The sequence below is a fragment of the Bufo bufo genome, chromosome 8 (assembly GCF_905171765.1).
Source record: "Bufo bufo chromosome 8, aBufBuf1.1, whole genome shotgun sequence".
Lineage (NCBI taxonomy): Eukaryota > Metazoa > Chordata > Amphibia > Anura > Bufonidae > Bufo > Bufo bufo.
Window position 1 is genome coordinate 10,352,575 of NC_053396.1, and position 16,762 is coordinate 10,369,336.

Consider the following 16,762-nt stretch of genomic DNA (forward strand, 5'->3'; position numbering starts at 1 on the left):
ATCCCCTTACTCCAGTGACAGAAGGAGACTTACACAGAGAAGAGCATCCAGAAAAAGGAACCAATGGGGATGGAAGTGTACACACCAATGCAGATTTTTATGTCACCCCATGTATGTGCAGTGGCTGCCATGACAGTTATCCATGTTGGAGACCAAGATAACGCAGCTTTTATTAGCTGTTTTAATGGGGTTATCCCATGAACAGCATTGATCTCCCCAGCGATCCCGAGAACAAGGGCTCCCTGAGCCCCGTCTGAATGGAGCGGTAGAGAAAATGTCGGTCCACCTCTCCATTCAATCCTATGGAAGGCTGTCTACATCGGTTCCAAAAAAGTGGACGGAGCTCAAGGTGTTCCCCACCGTATGCCCTGCAGTCTTATTCTGCTGTCCTACATGAAGCTACTCACCCGGGGGTCATTTATCCCTGTTATCCTTTCCTCAGGTCTGTCCAGCACCAGGAAGGCAGCCAGGTTAGCAGTGTAGGAGGCTACAATGATCATAGCAAATCCAGCCCACACCATGCCCAGGATCCGAGCCGAGAAGCTTCTTGGTGCCCCTGTGGAAGAAGAGACCAGTAGTCACTGCCATGTAACTGATATTGATCCATCTTGGGGTTAGCTGACCGTGCATATGGTGATATAACGCAGATTACACTTTATTAATTCAGAGACTTTTATGGTGGCTTCATGGCCCAGATGTTGGCCTGGTGGCCTGGATTTAACGAGCCTCACTGTTCACTCCAGCTTAGACCTGTGGCCTACCAGACACTGACGCAGTTGGCACAATATACTGACGCCATCGTGCTGCCTGTGTCATGTCCAGGACAAAAGCCGCTATGCTCCATGGTGTTGGGCGAGTGTTTTTTTCATTTTTTTTTTCAGGGGGACTCAAAGAGAGATTTTTACTGTGTAGGGCACAAAGAGGGCAACTATGACTGTGGAGGGGAAAAGTTGGTATTAATGTGCGGGAGCACAAAGGAGGGCAATATTAACGTGGGGCAAAAACCAGGAAATTTTACTGGGTGGGGATGGTATACATTGTGGGGCAAAAATGTGGGCACTAGTGCACTTACTGTATGTCTAAAGGCCTACACCCATGATCCTTTAAGGGGCTGTTCCGAGACAACTCCCAGCATCCCCAACGATCAGCTGTTTGAAGAGGCTCCGTGAGCACCGTGGCCTCTTCCTAGGCCAGTGACGTCACATTCATCGATCATGTGGCCTAGTGGCAGCTCAATCCCATTCAAGAGAATAGGACTGAGCTGCAATACCAGGTATAGCCACTATACAGTGTAAGGCGCATGATGTGAAGAGGCATTGGAGCCTCCTCACATCATGCGCATCATCCTCAAACAGCTGACCGGTGGGGGGGGTGCCAGGTGTCAGATCCCTACCGATCTGATCTTATCCTGAAGATTGGTCATCAATATTTAAATCTCACAAAAAAGATCTGAGTAGTGCCCCTGGGGGGGGGGGGGGGGGGGGCGATAATGAGCACTAGAATATACCCGGGGAAAAATGTGGTCCATCCCAAGTCACCACTAATGATGAATACTTTTACATCTATCACACAGGTCTACGTTGAAGTCACCTTCTCCAATTCCAGAGTTCAGCAGGACACCCCAGGAGAACCACATAGCAGAAGACAGTGTGAGGGCATCCTCCTCTTCCTCCTCAGTGTTCACTTTAAAACGGCCAAAAGGACTGGGAGGAAAGGTAATGCATTGGGTAAGTCAGGGTATGCAAAGCACGTTCATAAAGAAAATATTATGCTATTAATCGCTTTACTAAGGTCATAGAGGATACAAACAACTCCAGACCAAACCCAACCAGGAATGGTGTGATCTGTTGATGCTCAGCTTCTAAGGCCACATTATCACATTTATCACTACCTCTAGAGTCCAAGGTGAAATGATAACAGGGATCAATGACCGTTAGGTCAAAACTATGAAGTTATGTCACCAGCGCTTCCTACAAGTACAGTGAACAGATTGCCAGAGAACAGAAATCATCTTGTAGGACTGACCTGAACCGATCCAGTAGATACAACATAACGGCCACCACATGTACAGAGAGTCCGACCAAGAGCCATAGAGTACTCTGGAAAGGCTGCATAAATGAATCCAGTGTACTCCTGGGGATTTCCTGTAAGGACCCAAGAAAATATACTCATTATCTATATTACTATAAAGGAGATGCATAGGTTATACCAGCATAGTCCGTACTGGAGGTGGTGTATATCTCACTAAGAATGCTCAGATGGGTGAGGTAAAAAGAATCAAGAAAGTTGTGTTGTTTCAGCAAATTGTAGCTTTCTGAGGAATTTTTATTTTACAGTATTTTATGGACCGGATTGTAATAGAATGGCATGCAGGTTGGTAGTGGGACATGCCATTCCCCCCACACTCCAGTAAAAGATATTCACCCAGCCTGAGAAGAACCCAGGTGTAGCTGCTGGGCTCATTACTGTGAAAAAAAAGCATACAAGCCTCAAAAGCTCATTCCTGGTCAGAGCATGGAGACTGCATGAATTGTGGTGGCTGCGTAAAGCCTGAACCCCCTCTTGTTCTGAACCCCCATATTGTTTATGTATTACTTTTGTGCTGAATGATGAACTTGGGTGCTCTATGGAGTTTATGAAGAAAATAAACCTTATTTGTCTGTGGCTTCTCAAACAGCTGATAGGAGGAGGTCCCAGGTGTTGGACCCCAACCGATCAGATGGACAGGTCAGACAGGACAAAAGTTTAAAAAAATCTCGGAAAGTTAAGTATGCACCCCATGGAGTGATTTTAGTAAAATACCTGAAAGCTGAATGTTTAGATTTTTGACATTTTTCTCTTAATATTTAACATTTTTTACATTACTCTTTTTACCCTAGAGTTGTTTTTGTCTAGATATTAACCTGGTAGTTACACACACAAAGAAGTCTATATAAATTGTATAAACTGCACTTTGCTGGTCCTGGAGAAGGCCTTCAGTGGGTTGCCCCAACCCCAATAGACATTCTCTTGGGCTACGGACATTATAGAAGAAGATGCAACCCCACTCAGGACTCTACTGTATTAGCCGGAGCAAAGGGTTATTGGAAGGATTGGTTCATTCGAAGTTTGGTGCACTTGGCACTGATTCCCCTGTAGAAGTAGGTCAGTGTAGTAGATCTTGAATGGAGCAGTAGAGATCATGCATGACCACCACTCTAGAAAAACAGGGATTGTGGTCCCACTCTAATGATTGTGGGTGTCTCAGTGGTCTTCCCCTTTCCAATCATATACTTATCAGCTTGTCCTGTGGGTGTCCCAGAAGTTCGATCCACACCGATCACACCTATCCCTTTAAGCCTTATTGCTATGCAACACAATTGATAAATGGGAACTTAAAGGGGTTGTCTCACTTCAGCAAATGGCATTTATTATGGAGAGAAAGTTAATACAAGGCACTTACTAATCTTTCATGATTGTCCATATTGCCTCCTTTGCCGGCTTGATTCATTTTTCTATCACATTATGCACTGCTTGTTTTCATGGTTACGACCACCCTGCGATCCGTCAGCGGTGGTCATGCTTGCACACTATAGGAAAAAGCACCGGCTCTCACGGTCCCCGCCACGGCCGGCACTTTTTCCTATAGTGTGCAAGCACGGCCACTGCTGATGGATTGCAGGGTGGTCGTAACCATGGAAACGAGCAGTGTATAATGTGGTAGAAAAATGAATCCAGCCAGCAAAGGAAGCAATATGGAGAATCACAATACATTAGTAAGTGCCTTGTATTAGCTTTCTCTACGTGATAAATGCCACTTGCTGAAGTGTCACCACCCCTTTAATTTTCTCCACTTGATATATGCTGAAGTGACACAACCCCTTTAAAACTTCAGATGCCCTAATACCTCCCGACAGGCTACATTGCGGTACATGCCATAAATATGTACAATGCCTCCGTTCTCTCCTGGCCGATCATCACTACTGGGGCCCCACCGTGACTTCCATAAAGTGGACTCTACTGGTTTCAAAGATTCTAAAGCCCAAGGGCCTGTATAATACAGAACCCGACAAGGCAGCTTCTATGGGGCCAAAGAAGAAAGGGGGACCAAGTCCATTTGGTCTATGGGTAGTGTAAACCTGCACATGGTAAATAAGTCAATGGCGAGCGAAATTGTAGGACGATTAGCGTGCCCCAGACCGTTATCTTTATGAGCACCAGGAGAGGACCACATATTGCTCTCGTTCTGGGGACCCACTCTCCTCTATGTCCTCTATGTCCACCCCTGCTATTTCCTACTCCACGTACCTTTTTCACAAGGATGGTCAGCCCCTGGTACTTGAAGGGCTTGGAGAATTCGATGTACTGAGCGCGCTCGTTGTTGATGGTCAGCGGGGCGACGATCATGTCGGCTTGTCCGCTCAGTAGCTCGCCCATCATCCCGTTCCATTCTTTCTTATTACTGTTATTAACCTGAAACAAGACGACTCACGCGTTTTACTCCCATTCCCCGGGCGAACGCTCTTATCAGATTAATCTAAGATGATTACAAGGGCAAGTTTATACCATTAGAAACATCTGACAGAAAAGAAGAGGCAAAGTGAATTTGTCAGGTATTATCCCAGATTAATCCGCCAGCAGCTGCATGTAATCTGACAAGTGGATGAGCCAGAGGCATGCTGTCCCGCTCGGCCTGAGGGCTCAGACACTTCATTGAGCCAAATGCCCGCACGCAGCTGTTCTTCACAAGTATACATGGATATAGGCCCAAATGTGCACATGGTATATATTTGGTGACATCACCTGGTTGCACCCCCGGGGTAGGGTATAAACAGGGTCCAATACCTTACCTTGGGCCGCCCCTATGAGGAGCTTTCCCCGATCCTGGCCATAGTAGACGTGCAGATGCTAGGTAACCTGGAGAACCTGACTCTTCCTGCATCTAGGTGTTTGGTTGGTAGACAACAAGCAACCCCTACCTCTTTTCATTCCCAGAAGCCCCATCCAGGCTGCTTTTCTCAACCAATGTACCCAGAAATTGACATCCCCACTGGCCTTTTTTAACTTAGTTCCGGCCTCAGGATGCAGCCCGATGACTACTCTTCCGATACACTATTGTCTCCAATCTGAGACTACTCCAAGTGTCGCAACCTGGGGATTAAAGGTTAACTACCAGCGAATCCCTTAGATTGCACACTTTGCTTCAGCCAGCGCAAATCGGATTAGAGGGTCCATCCACGGCAGGGAGGAACCGATCGTGGACTGGCCATTAAAAATCATGAGGCTCTTACTAATGACCAGGCAGTCATTTATTAAACAGAAATATGCCTAAATTAAGCGTACTTCTGGCGCAGATTGTGGTGCAAAGGTCACCGCTCACGCCAGGTCTAAAAAAATGTGGGCGTGGCATGGGCGGGGAAGGGGATGGGCCAGCACCTGTTTTAGGCGTACAAAATGGTCTAAATGTAAGACAGCAAAGAGCTTCTATTTTTTTCATTTATAGTAGGTATAATACCACTTTAATATAGAATGATCCCCATTTCTTAGTTCTATTGTTTGCATTTGAAATGTTGTGCAGCAATGCTTTTATTACTTACATTTAGAAGTGGCGGTGGATCCGCCGAAGTTATAAAGAGGACAGCGCCTCCTCATAACTCCGGCGGATCCACCGCCAGGTATAGGGCTTATTAAGACCGGCGTCTAAAACCCTGTTTTAATAAATGTGCCCCTTGGTTTAGATCATTAAATTGTATTTGGGTAGCATGTATCATTTGTTTCCAAAAACGCCCACTTTTGGTCATATTTGCATAAGGTCCTCCCCTGCGGTACCATCCAGTGAAAAAGGGGCAGTTGCGTTATTTAGTGAATATGTAAAATGTACAAAATAATGGACGCAAATAATGTAAGAAACTCACCCGCTCCTGGGTGCCAAACTTCCCATCAGCCACTAGGTGAAACTCGTAATTGAAATTCATCTCTTTGGCAAGTTTCAGCAATAAGTCGATGCAGAAACCGTAACAGCACTGGGGTACGGTGGGGCGACCTGATAACAGAGCGATGGAGGTCAGAATGTGGCATAAGGATAATACTATCAATTACAGATCTGAGTCACCGAGGGAAGCCTCTACCTGGAATGGTATCATTGGGTCCTGAACATGGGACCTTTTTTATGAGGTCCCCGGTTATGGCATATTCCTCCCTGCAGGAGCCGTCCGGCAGAGCTGATTTCACATACACAAAGGGTTCCTGATGAATGGTGACTATCTGTGGGTGAAACAGTGAGGAACAATTGAAAAGGACAGTCCTGGCAAAGCTGATTCTCTGTTATGCCTAGTGCGGGTCAAAGGGGGTGGAGCATGACACTAAGTGTTTCTTGGATTCCCTGTGTCATGCTCCACCCCTTTATGCCCTGGACAGTGAATCAATTTTATCTGAAGTGTTCATCATGCTATTTTTTTATGTTTTTGAATAAAATAATTTGAAACTTTTTTTTTCTATTTGGATAATCTTGCACAAGTCAGAAAATGTTTCCTGCAGCGATGCATTTGGAAAACTCAGTGGAGATTATTAACTGAAGTGAATTTTTTTATCATAATATATTAGTGTTAATGTAAAAAGCGGAATTCTCAGGGAAACTACAGCATAACGTGTTATTGCTGACGGAAAACTTCAACCTTTACCTTTAAATTGGTTGACATTTTGTAACCTTGCGGTTTCTCCGTTTCACCACCCGGCCAAATGATTTTTCTTTCATTTTGTAAAATCTGGGGGAAAAAATAATAAATCACATCATCGACCTCCATCGGCCTAGGGAAGATGGAAGGGCAGAGCAGGAAAAATAAGAGTTAAGAGTAAAAAAACAAAAAAAAAAAAAGAATATATCTAAGACAAAGACACTTCACAAGAGATGATGAATTATAAAAAAAAATACAAAAAATATATGTAATAAATAAATAGAAAAAGAAGAAAAATGCAAAAATATAGTATTAAAAAATCTAGCTTTAAACCCAAATGTGCAGGGGAGGTTATAGATCCCCAGATCCCCTTTGATTTCAGTATTCTTCTATATTGTAGTTGCATAACCCCATGCCAGATTTCCGACTCACGTGACTCCCGTTGAAGATGCCGACTTGAACGAGTTTCCGATTTTGCAGATTCATGATGCTATAATTAGCAAATTTCCTGTCTCCGTCCTCATTAAACTCCACTCGTCCTGTTACTCCCTCAGGATACTTGGAAGACATGAGCACCCTATAGCGACAAAGTATAGATTGGAAATCATGGAAGGTTTTCCCGGTTTGCTGTGTGTTAGGCCTGGTCAATTCACAAAAAGTTCAACATGGTCATTTTTGTAGTAACCAGATATTTCCCCAGGACAATTTTTATACTTGAACTTTATGCACTCCGCAATATGGAAATTGCAACACCAAGAAAGACAAGGTTATGCAAATCGAGAAAATAGCAGGTGTCCTAATATCTGCAGATGACAACATTTTCAAGCACCTAGCTCCAATCTGTGACATGTGGGAGGGGCATAAAAAGCAGATTGAAAGCAAAGTTTTTTGGCCACATAAGTCAGATCAAATCATGTGAGATGATTGTGTGATGACTCCTGTTCATCGACATGACAGTGATCACCACCTATCACAAACTGAGAGGGACTGAATCCTTGAGCTGAGAGCCCTTGGTTTATCACTCCAGCAGATCGCTATGTGCCTAGGCTGATATGTCAGCGCTGCGTGTCCCAGTGGTTGGGAGAACAACAACGGACTAGAATGACAGCAAGAGGTGCAGAGAGTAGAACCTCTACTCGGACGGATCATCTGATTAGAAGAATGAGGCCTAGTGATCCATTCTGTTCTGCAAATTAAATTGGACATCATATCCCAAGCCTAGGGCAGCAAACAGCATGTACACAAACCATCAGAAGGCGTCTGCACAACATTGGGCTACGAGCCAGAGGTCCAGCTACAGGTGATCCACTGACCTCACGCCACTACTCCCAAGGCTATGATGGTGCAAAGCAAGATGGCAATGGAGGCTGGAATGGAGATCTGTCATCTTCAGTGATGAGTCTCGCTTTTGTCTCGACGCAATGAAATTGGTCTGGAGACCATTTGAGCAATGGCATAAGGTGGCCGTCACAAGGGAATGCCACACCGGTCCTACTCCCTATGGTGTGGGGTGACATAATGTACACCTTTCAGGTACTAACAGCTCGGCGTTACATTGATTTGGTCGTGGAACCAGTGGTACGGCCATTTCTCCAAAGTGTCCCAGGATCTGTTTATAAACAGGATAATGCAAGGCTTCATGTTGCTCGTACTACTGTGAGCAGCCTGCATTGTCTAAACGTGCTACCATGGCCTACAGCATCTCCAGACTTGTCTCCCACAAGCACATCTAGGACATCATTGATTGGCAATTGTAAGCAGCGGATCTTGATGATTTCCGTGCCCAATTGCATTCAGCGCGGCAGAACATTTCTCAGAAACCATAAGTAATGTCACTGATAGAAGCACGTGGATTTCTGCACGTGGTGCTCATACTCCATAGTGGATAAATCAAGATGTTTTGAGTATTTTGTTTTCATTTCATTTAGATTTATCATTTGCATATCATTAACATGTCTATCCATCCTGTGATATCCAGAATTACATGACTTTTCCTTCTTAGTGTTACAGTTTCAGTGTTGAGGAGTGTATGTAAGCCATCCTTACTCTTATGTCCTCATGACAACACTTCCTTCCTAGGCTTTGCCATAAGGATCTGATATGGATATGTCAACATCCACATGAATGTCCCCATAGCAACTTGCCTAAATTGTGGTAGTTATAAAGGTTGTCTCATGTAGACCACCCATTGTGCATCGGGAACTTGCAGAGGAAATGTAACATTACATGGGGCCATTCAAAATACGGCATAGGAGCTGATTGTAACCAGCTCTGGTTCATAGGACTCCTTCTATGAGGTCCTTGTGTCCTAATAAGGTGGTTTTTGAAATATGTGACCCTTGAGATGCATGGTTTTTGGATCCACAGAGCGGAAGTGTTATCACAGGAAGCATGAATAACCTGACACCAGGGGTGCACCATCAATGAGGCGAGGTGAGGCGTTTGCCTCAGGCAAGATGGGGTATTATCTGTTTATGTAGTATAGTATTGGGAAGCACAGTATGTGGCGGTGTATTACCCTGTATGTTTTGTGGCTCTGTATGTAATGTTTTCCAAGTATGTATTTAACAGTAAGGCTGGAGGGAAGGGGTTAGGTTAAGAAATTGGCATTGGTGGTTTGGGGCGCCATTTCAGTTATTGCCTCAGGCAGCAGAAAGGCTAGGTGCACCCCTGCCTGACACCGCTCAGGTCTAGTAAGTTACAGAAGGGACTGTCGTGTAGGGAGCAGATCCTTCAACCACGGTAGACATATAAGCACCTCTTAAAGAGCGGCCCTGTTTTCCATATGTTGGTATTCCCAACACAACCTCTTGGAGGGTCAGTAATATTTTCCTTCTCAAAAAGTTCATGAATCGCCTGAGCCGCGACCGCGACTGCGTCACTGATATGCGCAGACTCGTTTTTCCCGTTAATTAGCTGGAGACCTATGACTCCTGGGGGAAGAAGAGTGAAATCATGATTAGGAGGCACCCAATGATACTGTCGTTTCCGACCTTCCCATTACAGCCATTGCCTAAAATGCATTTAAAAACTAACAAAATCTTGTTCGCTGCATTACATTACCGTCTGGAGCATATCGCAAGGCACTTCCTGAGATCTCCCGTTCTCCCACCAACCAGACATAGCCGGGGCCGGTCATTTCCAGAACCGCCGCTGTTTTGTATACCGTGCTGGCATCATCCTCGCTGAAAGGAAAGTGACACAAAGATAATATCACAATATCAAGCCATCAGAGGCCCGCCGCCCTAGGTGGCATTGACCGCCAGCTCCCTTATCACTTCTGCCATGGCACTGGACTCGTTCGTTGAGTGGGAGTTGTTGTGCTACAAGTCTCGACATGAACCAAAGGAATATTTACATTCTATACAAATGAGTGCAAGAGATAACAAAGTGGGTAAACAGGGCACAGTTAGGGTAGAGTTACCATATGGTTTACATCAGAGGAGTGAACATGGAGATGTGCCAGGAGTAGTTGCCATGTTACTCAGGAACATGTATCGGCAGTACCTCCAAAAGGTTTAATATTGATGTCATTTGGATCTGTGTGAATAGACAGACAGTTTGTGAGCTGCCAACCAGACCAGTTGCAATAGTCATGGATTTCACTGGTTAATAGTGGGTATGGTGCCACCCAGGAATATATTGAGCCAGTACAGATTAAGCTGTCACATAAAGAGGACGGATAGATTAGATAGATAAATATGAGATAGATAGACAAATAGTGTCACGGCCTTTGGTGTGCGCCATGACACGGTTGCCGTGCATGCTGTTGCCAGCGGCAACCTGTTGTGGTTACAGCATGTAGGTGCCTCCTCCTTTCTCCTTAGGCCTTCCCTGTCTGGTGCCGGAGGGTTAATTATCTAGCTGGTGGGGATTTAGCTGTGTCCTGGGTGTGGCCACGAGGTTTATTTTACCTGTGGCTTCCAGGCTGGAGTCAGTTGTACTCCAGCCTCGTTTGGTGATGGAGCTCTGCTCCTTTCTTGGGTGAACCTGCCCAGTCCTTGAGGAACCGGTAGTCTCCTTTTCCTGACCCCTATGCTAGGGATCGTTAGGGTCAGTAGGGCCCAGGTTCCAGTGTATGAGTCCTCCCACCATTAGGGGGGCGCTCATACGGTCAGGAGATCAGGGCTAGGATGAGGGTTGTATTGGAGGTTTCCATCTTCCATATCCTTGCTTACAGGCCTGGTTACTTCCTGTATTCCTTTTATTATATGGTGGGGGGTTTCCCCGACTCCCCACCGTGACAAATAGATGATAGATAGAGACAAAGAGAGATGGATAGATATAGAACAGATAGAGAATGGAGAGATAGACAGAATTAGAGAGAGATGGTGAGAGATATGAAATTACAATAGAGAGATATGAGATAGCTATAGGGTGGATAGATAAAGAATAGATAGATCGATAAAGAGATTAGAGAGATAGAGATATGAGATAGATAGTGGAGTGCCGTAAAATATTTTTATTTCTGCATTTTTGGAGATTGGATCACTTCAACATCCGCTGGCACCCTTCTGCTTTTTTGGACGTGCGGTGCCTTTCATACTATATTATAGATAGATAGAAAGATAGATAGATAGATACAGGGGTGGGATTAAATTTTTTAACAACAGGTTCCCTACTCAACAGCGGACACGCGTCATCACAACATGTTTACATATACATACACCATATACATGGTATACATACATAAATACACCATATATACACTACACACATAGGCTACTTTCACACTAGCAATACCGGAAAAAAAACGCTTCCGTTTTGTGCCCATTCATTGTCAATGGGGACAAAACTGAACTGAACAGAACGGAGCGCTCCAAAATGCATTCCGTTCCATTTAGTTGCGCTCCCATACCGGAGAGCAAACCGCAACATGTTGTAGTTTTCTTTCCGTCCTGGGATGCGGAGCAAGACGGATCCGGCATGACCCCCAATGCAAGTCAATAAGGACGGGTCCGTCTTTTCAGACACAATAGAAAACGGATCGGTCCCCCATTGACTTTCAGTGGAGTTCATGACGGATCCGTCTTGGCAATGTTAAAGATAATACAACCGGATCCGTTCATAACGGAGGCAGACGGTTGTATTATCAGTAACGGAAGCGTTTTTGCTGAACCCTGCCGGATCCAGCAAAAATGCTAGTGTGAAAGTAGCCTAATGAGCTAAACTATCAGCAGCGCGTGAAGCAATGGAAGTGAACATCTCCAGCTGCCCTTATGTCACCAAAGCACTGGATCGGGACTCAGCCGGTAACATGGTTCTCCGATCCAGTTGTAATTTTAACAACCGTAGAACTGGAGGGAACTGGCAGAATCCCATGCCTAGATAGATGAAGAGAGAGATGAGATAACTGATGGATAGTTAGATAGATAGATAGCAGGGGCGTAGTTATAGGGGGTGCAGAGGTAGCAGTCGCTACCGGGCCCAGGAGCCTGAGGGGGCCCAAAGACCCTTGTGCCACATAAGACACTGGTATTATAGAAAGTGCATGCTGGTCAATTTACACCTCTGGCTGGAGGGAAGGGGTTAGGTAAAGAATTTGGCATCGGGGTGGTGGGTGCCGTTAGGCAGCATGAAGGCTGACGGGAAGGGGGGCCCAAGCTGAACTCTTGCACCCGGGCCCATGAGCCTTTAGCTACGCCCCTGATAGATAGAATATGCAAAAAGAAACAGCAGCACAGTCCAGGTGTAAGGGTGCAATTCCTCCCGGATTCCAGGCAAAGAATCCATATACAATATTCAAAGAATGAATGATGAGGCAGCACTCCAAATTAGGTGAAGGGTGCCTGACAAAGGCCTCATTGAGCTGGGCTGAAACGTTGCTACTGGGGAATAAACGGGTCTAACACCCTTCACCTACTTTGGAGTGCTGCCTCATCATTTGTTTTTTGAATATCGTAGATAGATAGATAGATAGATAGATAGATAGACAATATAAATATGAGAAAAATTTTACAACCAATGGGAAACCTATTACAATATTTAGGATGTGCTTAGATAAAAAAAGAAGAGGATAAACACCATAAGGCATATCATTCTAGCCAACAATAAACTTGGCGCTCTCTGTAGATTAATGCTGTTATTCCATTATTAGAATATATTTCAATCAGGGAATAATCTGAAAATAAAAAAAAAATATTCAAAAAGTTCATCGGGGGAGATCTCTGCATGTATGCCTGGCTGGACTTGACCCCAGGGCATTTCCTGTGTATAGAAAACAAATGTCAGACAGTACAGAGGCCAGGGTGTCCTGGTCGCCAACTTACCTAGCAGAGAGGATGATCACTCTGGCTTCCAGTCCTTTCGCTTCTGTCAGAAGAGCCGTCACATTTTTGGTCCCAGGTTCAAAGTGAAGAACTTTTTCTGCCTGTGATTAGTGTGAGCAAATGGAATTAGCACGGGTAATACATACCTTTCTGAGAGAGAGCCATGCTATCTAGAGAAAGAAGGTTACACACTCTTCTCACAAGTCAAGAGAACATTTTTTAAAATCTATGTCCAATATTTTCTTTCATAATTTTTTCCTTTTCTTTTTTTTCTTTATATTTTTTCCTTGCTTTCATTTTGCACTCTGCATGCAAACTGAAGTTCGCCAAGACCCAAAAAGAAAAAAAAAAAGACGTGCATTTTATAAGATATTAGGTTAAAAAAAGGGCTGGAAATGCATAAAAAAGAAAAGAAAAAGAAAATCCAATGAAGTGTCCTCTTCCCAAAATCAAAAAACCAAAAAGAATATATCACAAATAAAAAAAGAGAAAAAATGTTTTTTTTACCTTTGAAGAATAAAAGTGAATATTTTATACTGTAGAATAAAATCTTCCTTATTTTTTTTTGAAAAATAATGATAAAAAAAAAACTTGCAGGTTAATTCATTGGTTCACATGCATTCCTAACAAACTTTAACTGCTGGAGGTGCCCACAATTAATTTTTTCACATAATTTTTTTTTTATATTTTTTTATTTTCTTTTTTGCTAGCCCCTCCAGCATCAAAGGATAAACAGAGTTCACTGTAGGGGGCAGGCTCAGCACTTACATTTCCCATTGTCTTGTCCAATCCATTACCGGATTGCACAAAAATAGCAGACAGTCACGGACCACCTAAGTTAGGTGGGGGGCAGGAGGAGGAATTTAGATAGTATCGTTTTTGGTTTTGGGGTGTCTGTGACTTAGTTAGAACCGGTGGGCTACGTGCATTTTCCATGCATATATACCTTGGGTCCACGCTTGTTGTCATAGGAAAGTTGTTCGAGGTTTTCATAGTTCCTTTTTTTACTCTGATGAATAATGTGCACAGAGAAAATATGTAGACACAGAAGAATATTATAAACAGTTGAATATGGTGTGTAGAAAAGCAAACCAACATCCACCTCATTTCTCCACCTCTGCTAAAGGGTCACAATAACACTGGAGCTTGCAAAAAAAACATGTGATGTATGTCAGTGAATGTAGACCGCATAGGCAGTGTTGCTACTGTACACAGAGGGCCGAGGCTAGTGAAACCGTTTGCGTTAAAAATGCAGTCCGATCTGCGGCAGCATGTTATAGAGCAGGATGAGCTGAACAAATTGATATATATATTTGTAGGAAAAGATTCAGTAGAACCTGTAATATATTAATTTAAACCTCTGCCCATTCTTAAGAGTCCAGGGGGCAGGGAGTGGTACCACCCACTGGACTCTTAAGCCCAGAATGATTAGAAGCTTCATGACAGGTTCTACTGAATCTTTTCCCACAAATATATATATCAATCTTCTCAGCTCTTCCTACTCTATAACATGCCGCCCACAGATTGGAGTGCATTTTTAACGTGACTAGTTCCATTTAATGAAAAACTTTAAAAAAACAAAACAAAATGGAGGTATTATGTAACAGCTCTACATTCATTTCTGAGCTTTTAAGCTTCAGAGGTCAGAGATAGAAATATTAATTTATTTTTTTGTTTCTATATTGCAAGACCATAGCCGGGGGGGGGGGGGGGGGGGGGGGGGGAGCTACGAGGGCATTGGCCACTGGATGATACTGTGAGAAGGTATTAGGACACAGGGCTAAGATCGTAAGATACCATTCACACATGTCAGATGTATTCCGCACAAATATCCGCATCAAATCCGAAGACAATCCCACGCATGTGAATGGGGTTTCTACAACAGAAAGTTTCCGGGCCAATGTTTGGTGGAAATAACTAGTATGCTACTTATTTTAGGCAGAAATGCCAAGGAGAACAGTGGTGCTAATCATAGAGCAAATCCAATGCAAACCCACATTCAAAATCTGAGGGTCAGCCTTAGATTTCTGCCATGTTGGATTTTAATGCTGATATGTGAATGGAGCCTTAATGGCTATGGACACCTTTGGGAGCAATTTTTTTAAAATTATTGCACTATACTCATTTTGAACTAAAATAATTAAACAATATGTATTTTTTTCTGTACAGAGCTGAGATGCTCTAGTAGCAGCCTTTGGATTTTCTGTCTTTTCGGTCAGACCAGAAGCTGACAGGCTCCTTATCTCTGCTCTCTGAGCTTATAAACACTCATTGTAGCTCAATTCTTATCTGACTGATATGGATTATATACAGTTGCAAGAAAAAGTATGTGAACCCTTTGGAATGATATGGATTTCTGCACAAATTGGTCAAAAATGTGATCTGATCTTCATCTAAGTCACAACAATAGACAATCACAGTCTGCTTAAACTAATAACACACAAAGAGTTAAATGTTACCATGTTTTTATTGAACACACCATGTAAACATTCACAGTGCAGGTGGAAAAAGTATGTGAACCCGTAGACTAATGACATCTCCAAGAGCTAATTGGAGTGAGGTGTCAGCCAACTGGAGTCCAATCAATGAGATGAGATTGGAGGTGTTGGTTACAGCTGCCCTACCCTATAAAAAAAAAAACACCAGTTCTGGGTTTGCTTTTCACAAGAAGCATTGCCTGATGTGAATGATGCCTCGCACAAAAGAGCTCTCAGAAGATCTACGATTAAGAATTGTTGACTTGCATAAAGCTGTAAAGAGTTATAAAAGTATCTCCAAAAGCCTTGCTGTTCATCAGTCCACGGTAAGACAAATTGTCTATAAATGGAGAAAGTTCAGCACTGCTGCTACTCTCCCTAGGAGTGGCCGTCCTGTAAAGATGACTGCAAGAGCACAGCGCAGACTGCTCACTGAGGTGAAGAAGAATCCTACAGTGTCAGCTAAAGACTTACAAAAGTCTCTGGCATATGCTAACATCCCTGTTAGCGAATCTACGATATGTCAAACACTAAACAAGAATGGATTTCATGAGAGGATACCACAGAGGAAGCCACTGCTGTCCAAAAAACACATTGCTGCAAGTTTACAGTTTGCGCAAGAGCACCCGGATGTTCCACAGCAGTACTGGCAAAATATTCTGTGGACAGATGAGACCAAAGTGGAGTTGTTTGGAAGAAACACACAACACTATGTGTGGAGAAAAAGAGGCACAGCACACCAACCTCAAAACCTCATCCCAACTGTAAAGTATGGTGGTGGGGGCATCATGGTTTATGGCTGCTTTGCTGCGTCAGGGCCTGGACGGATTGCTATCATTGAAGGAAAAATTAATTCCCAAGTTTATCAAGACATTTTGCAGGAGAACTTAAGACCATCTGAAGCTCAATAGAAGATGGGTGTTGCAACAGGACAACGAGCCAAAGCATAGAAGTAAATCAACAACAGAATTGCTTAAATAGAAGAAAATACGCCTTCTGGAGTGGCCCAGTCAGAGTCCTGACCTCAACCCGATGGAGATGCTGTGGCATGACCTCAAGAAAGCGATTCACACCAGACATCCCAAGAATATTGCTGAACTAAAACAGTTCTGTAAAGAGGAATGGTCAAGAATTACTCCTGACCGTTGTGCACGTCTGATCTGCAACTACAGGAAACGTTTGGTGGAAGTTATTGCTGCCAAAGGAGGTTCAACCAGTTATTAAATCCAAAGGTTCACATACTTTTTCCACCTGCACTGTGAATGTTTACATGGTGTGTTCAATAAAAACATGGTAACATTTAATTCTCTGTGTGTTATTAGTTTAAGCCGACTGTGATTGTCTATTGTTGTAACTTAGATGA

The 16,762-nt window shown here is 43.7% G+C and overlaps 1 protein-coding gene across 4 annotated transcripts in view; it reads right to left on the reverse strand.

Annotated features, from left to right (window-relative positions):
- The window catches only part of GRIN1 (glutamate ionotropic receptor NMDA type subunit 1), a 99,150-nt gene that overhangs the window by 46,861 nt on the left and 35,527 nt on the right, over positions 1-16,762 (reverse strand). For 2 of the 4 annotated variants that reach the window (XM_040405360.1, XM_040405358.1), the window contains exons 4-15: positions 13,869-13,931; positions 12,923-13,023; positions 9,717-9,838; positions 9,412-9,586; positions 7,086-7,230; positions 6,660-6,743; positions 6,102-6,243; positions 5,895-6,022; positions 4,288-4,452; positions 2,026-2,144; positions 1,591-1,703; positions 408-556 (exon numbers count right to left, since the gene is read on the reverse strand). In XM_040405360.1, coding sequence (XP_040261294.1) covers positions 408-556; positions 1,591-1,703; positions 2,026-2,144; positions 4,288-4,452; positions 5,895-6,022; positions 6,102-6,243; positions 6,660-6,743; positions 7,086-7,230; positions 9,412-9,586; positions 9,717-9,838; positions 12,923-13,023; positions 13,869-13,931 — 1,506 coding nt within the window. The remainder of the gene's footprint in view (positions 1-407; positions 557-1,590; positions 1,704-2,025; positions 2,145-4,287; positions 4,453-5,894; positions 6,023-6,101; positions 6,244-6,659; positions 6,744-7,085; positions 7,231-9,411; positions 9,587-9,716; positions 9,839-12,922; positions 13,024-13,868; positions 13,932-16,762) is intronic. The other 2 variants (XM_040405361.1, XM_040405359.1) reach the window with 1 other exon arrangement.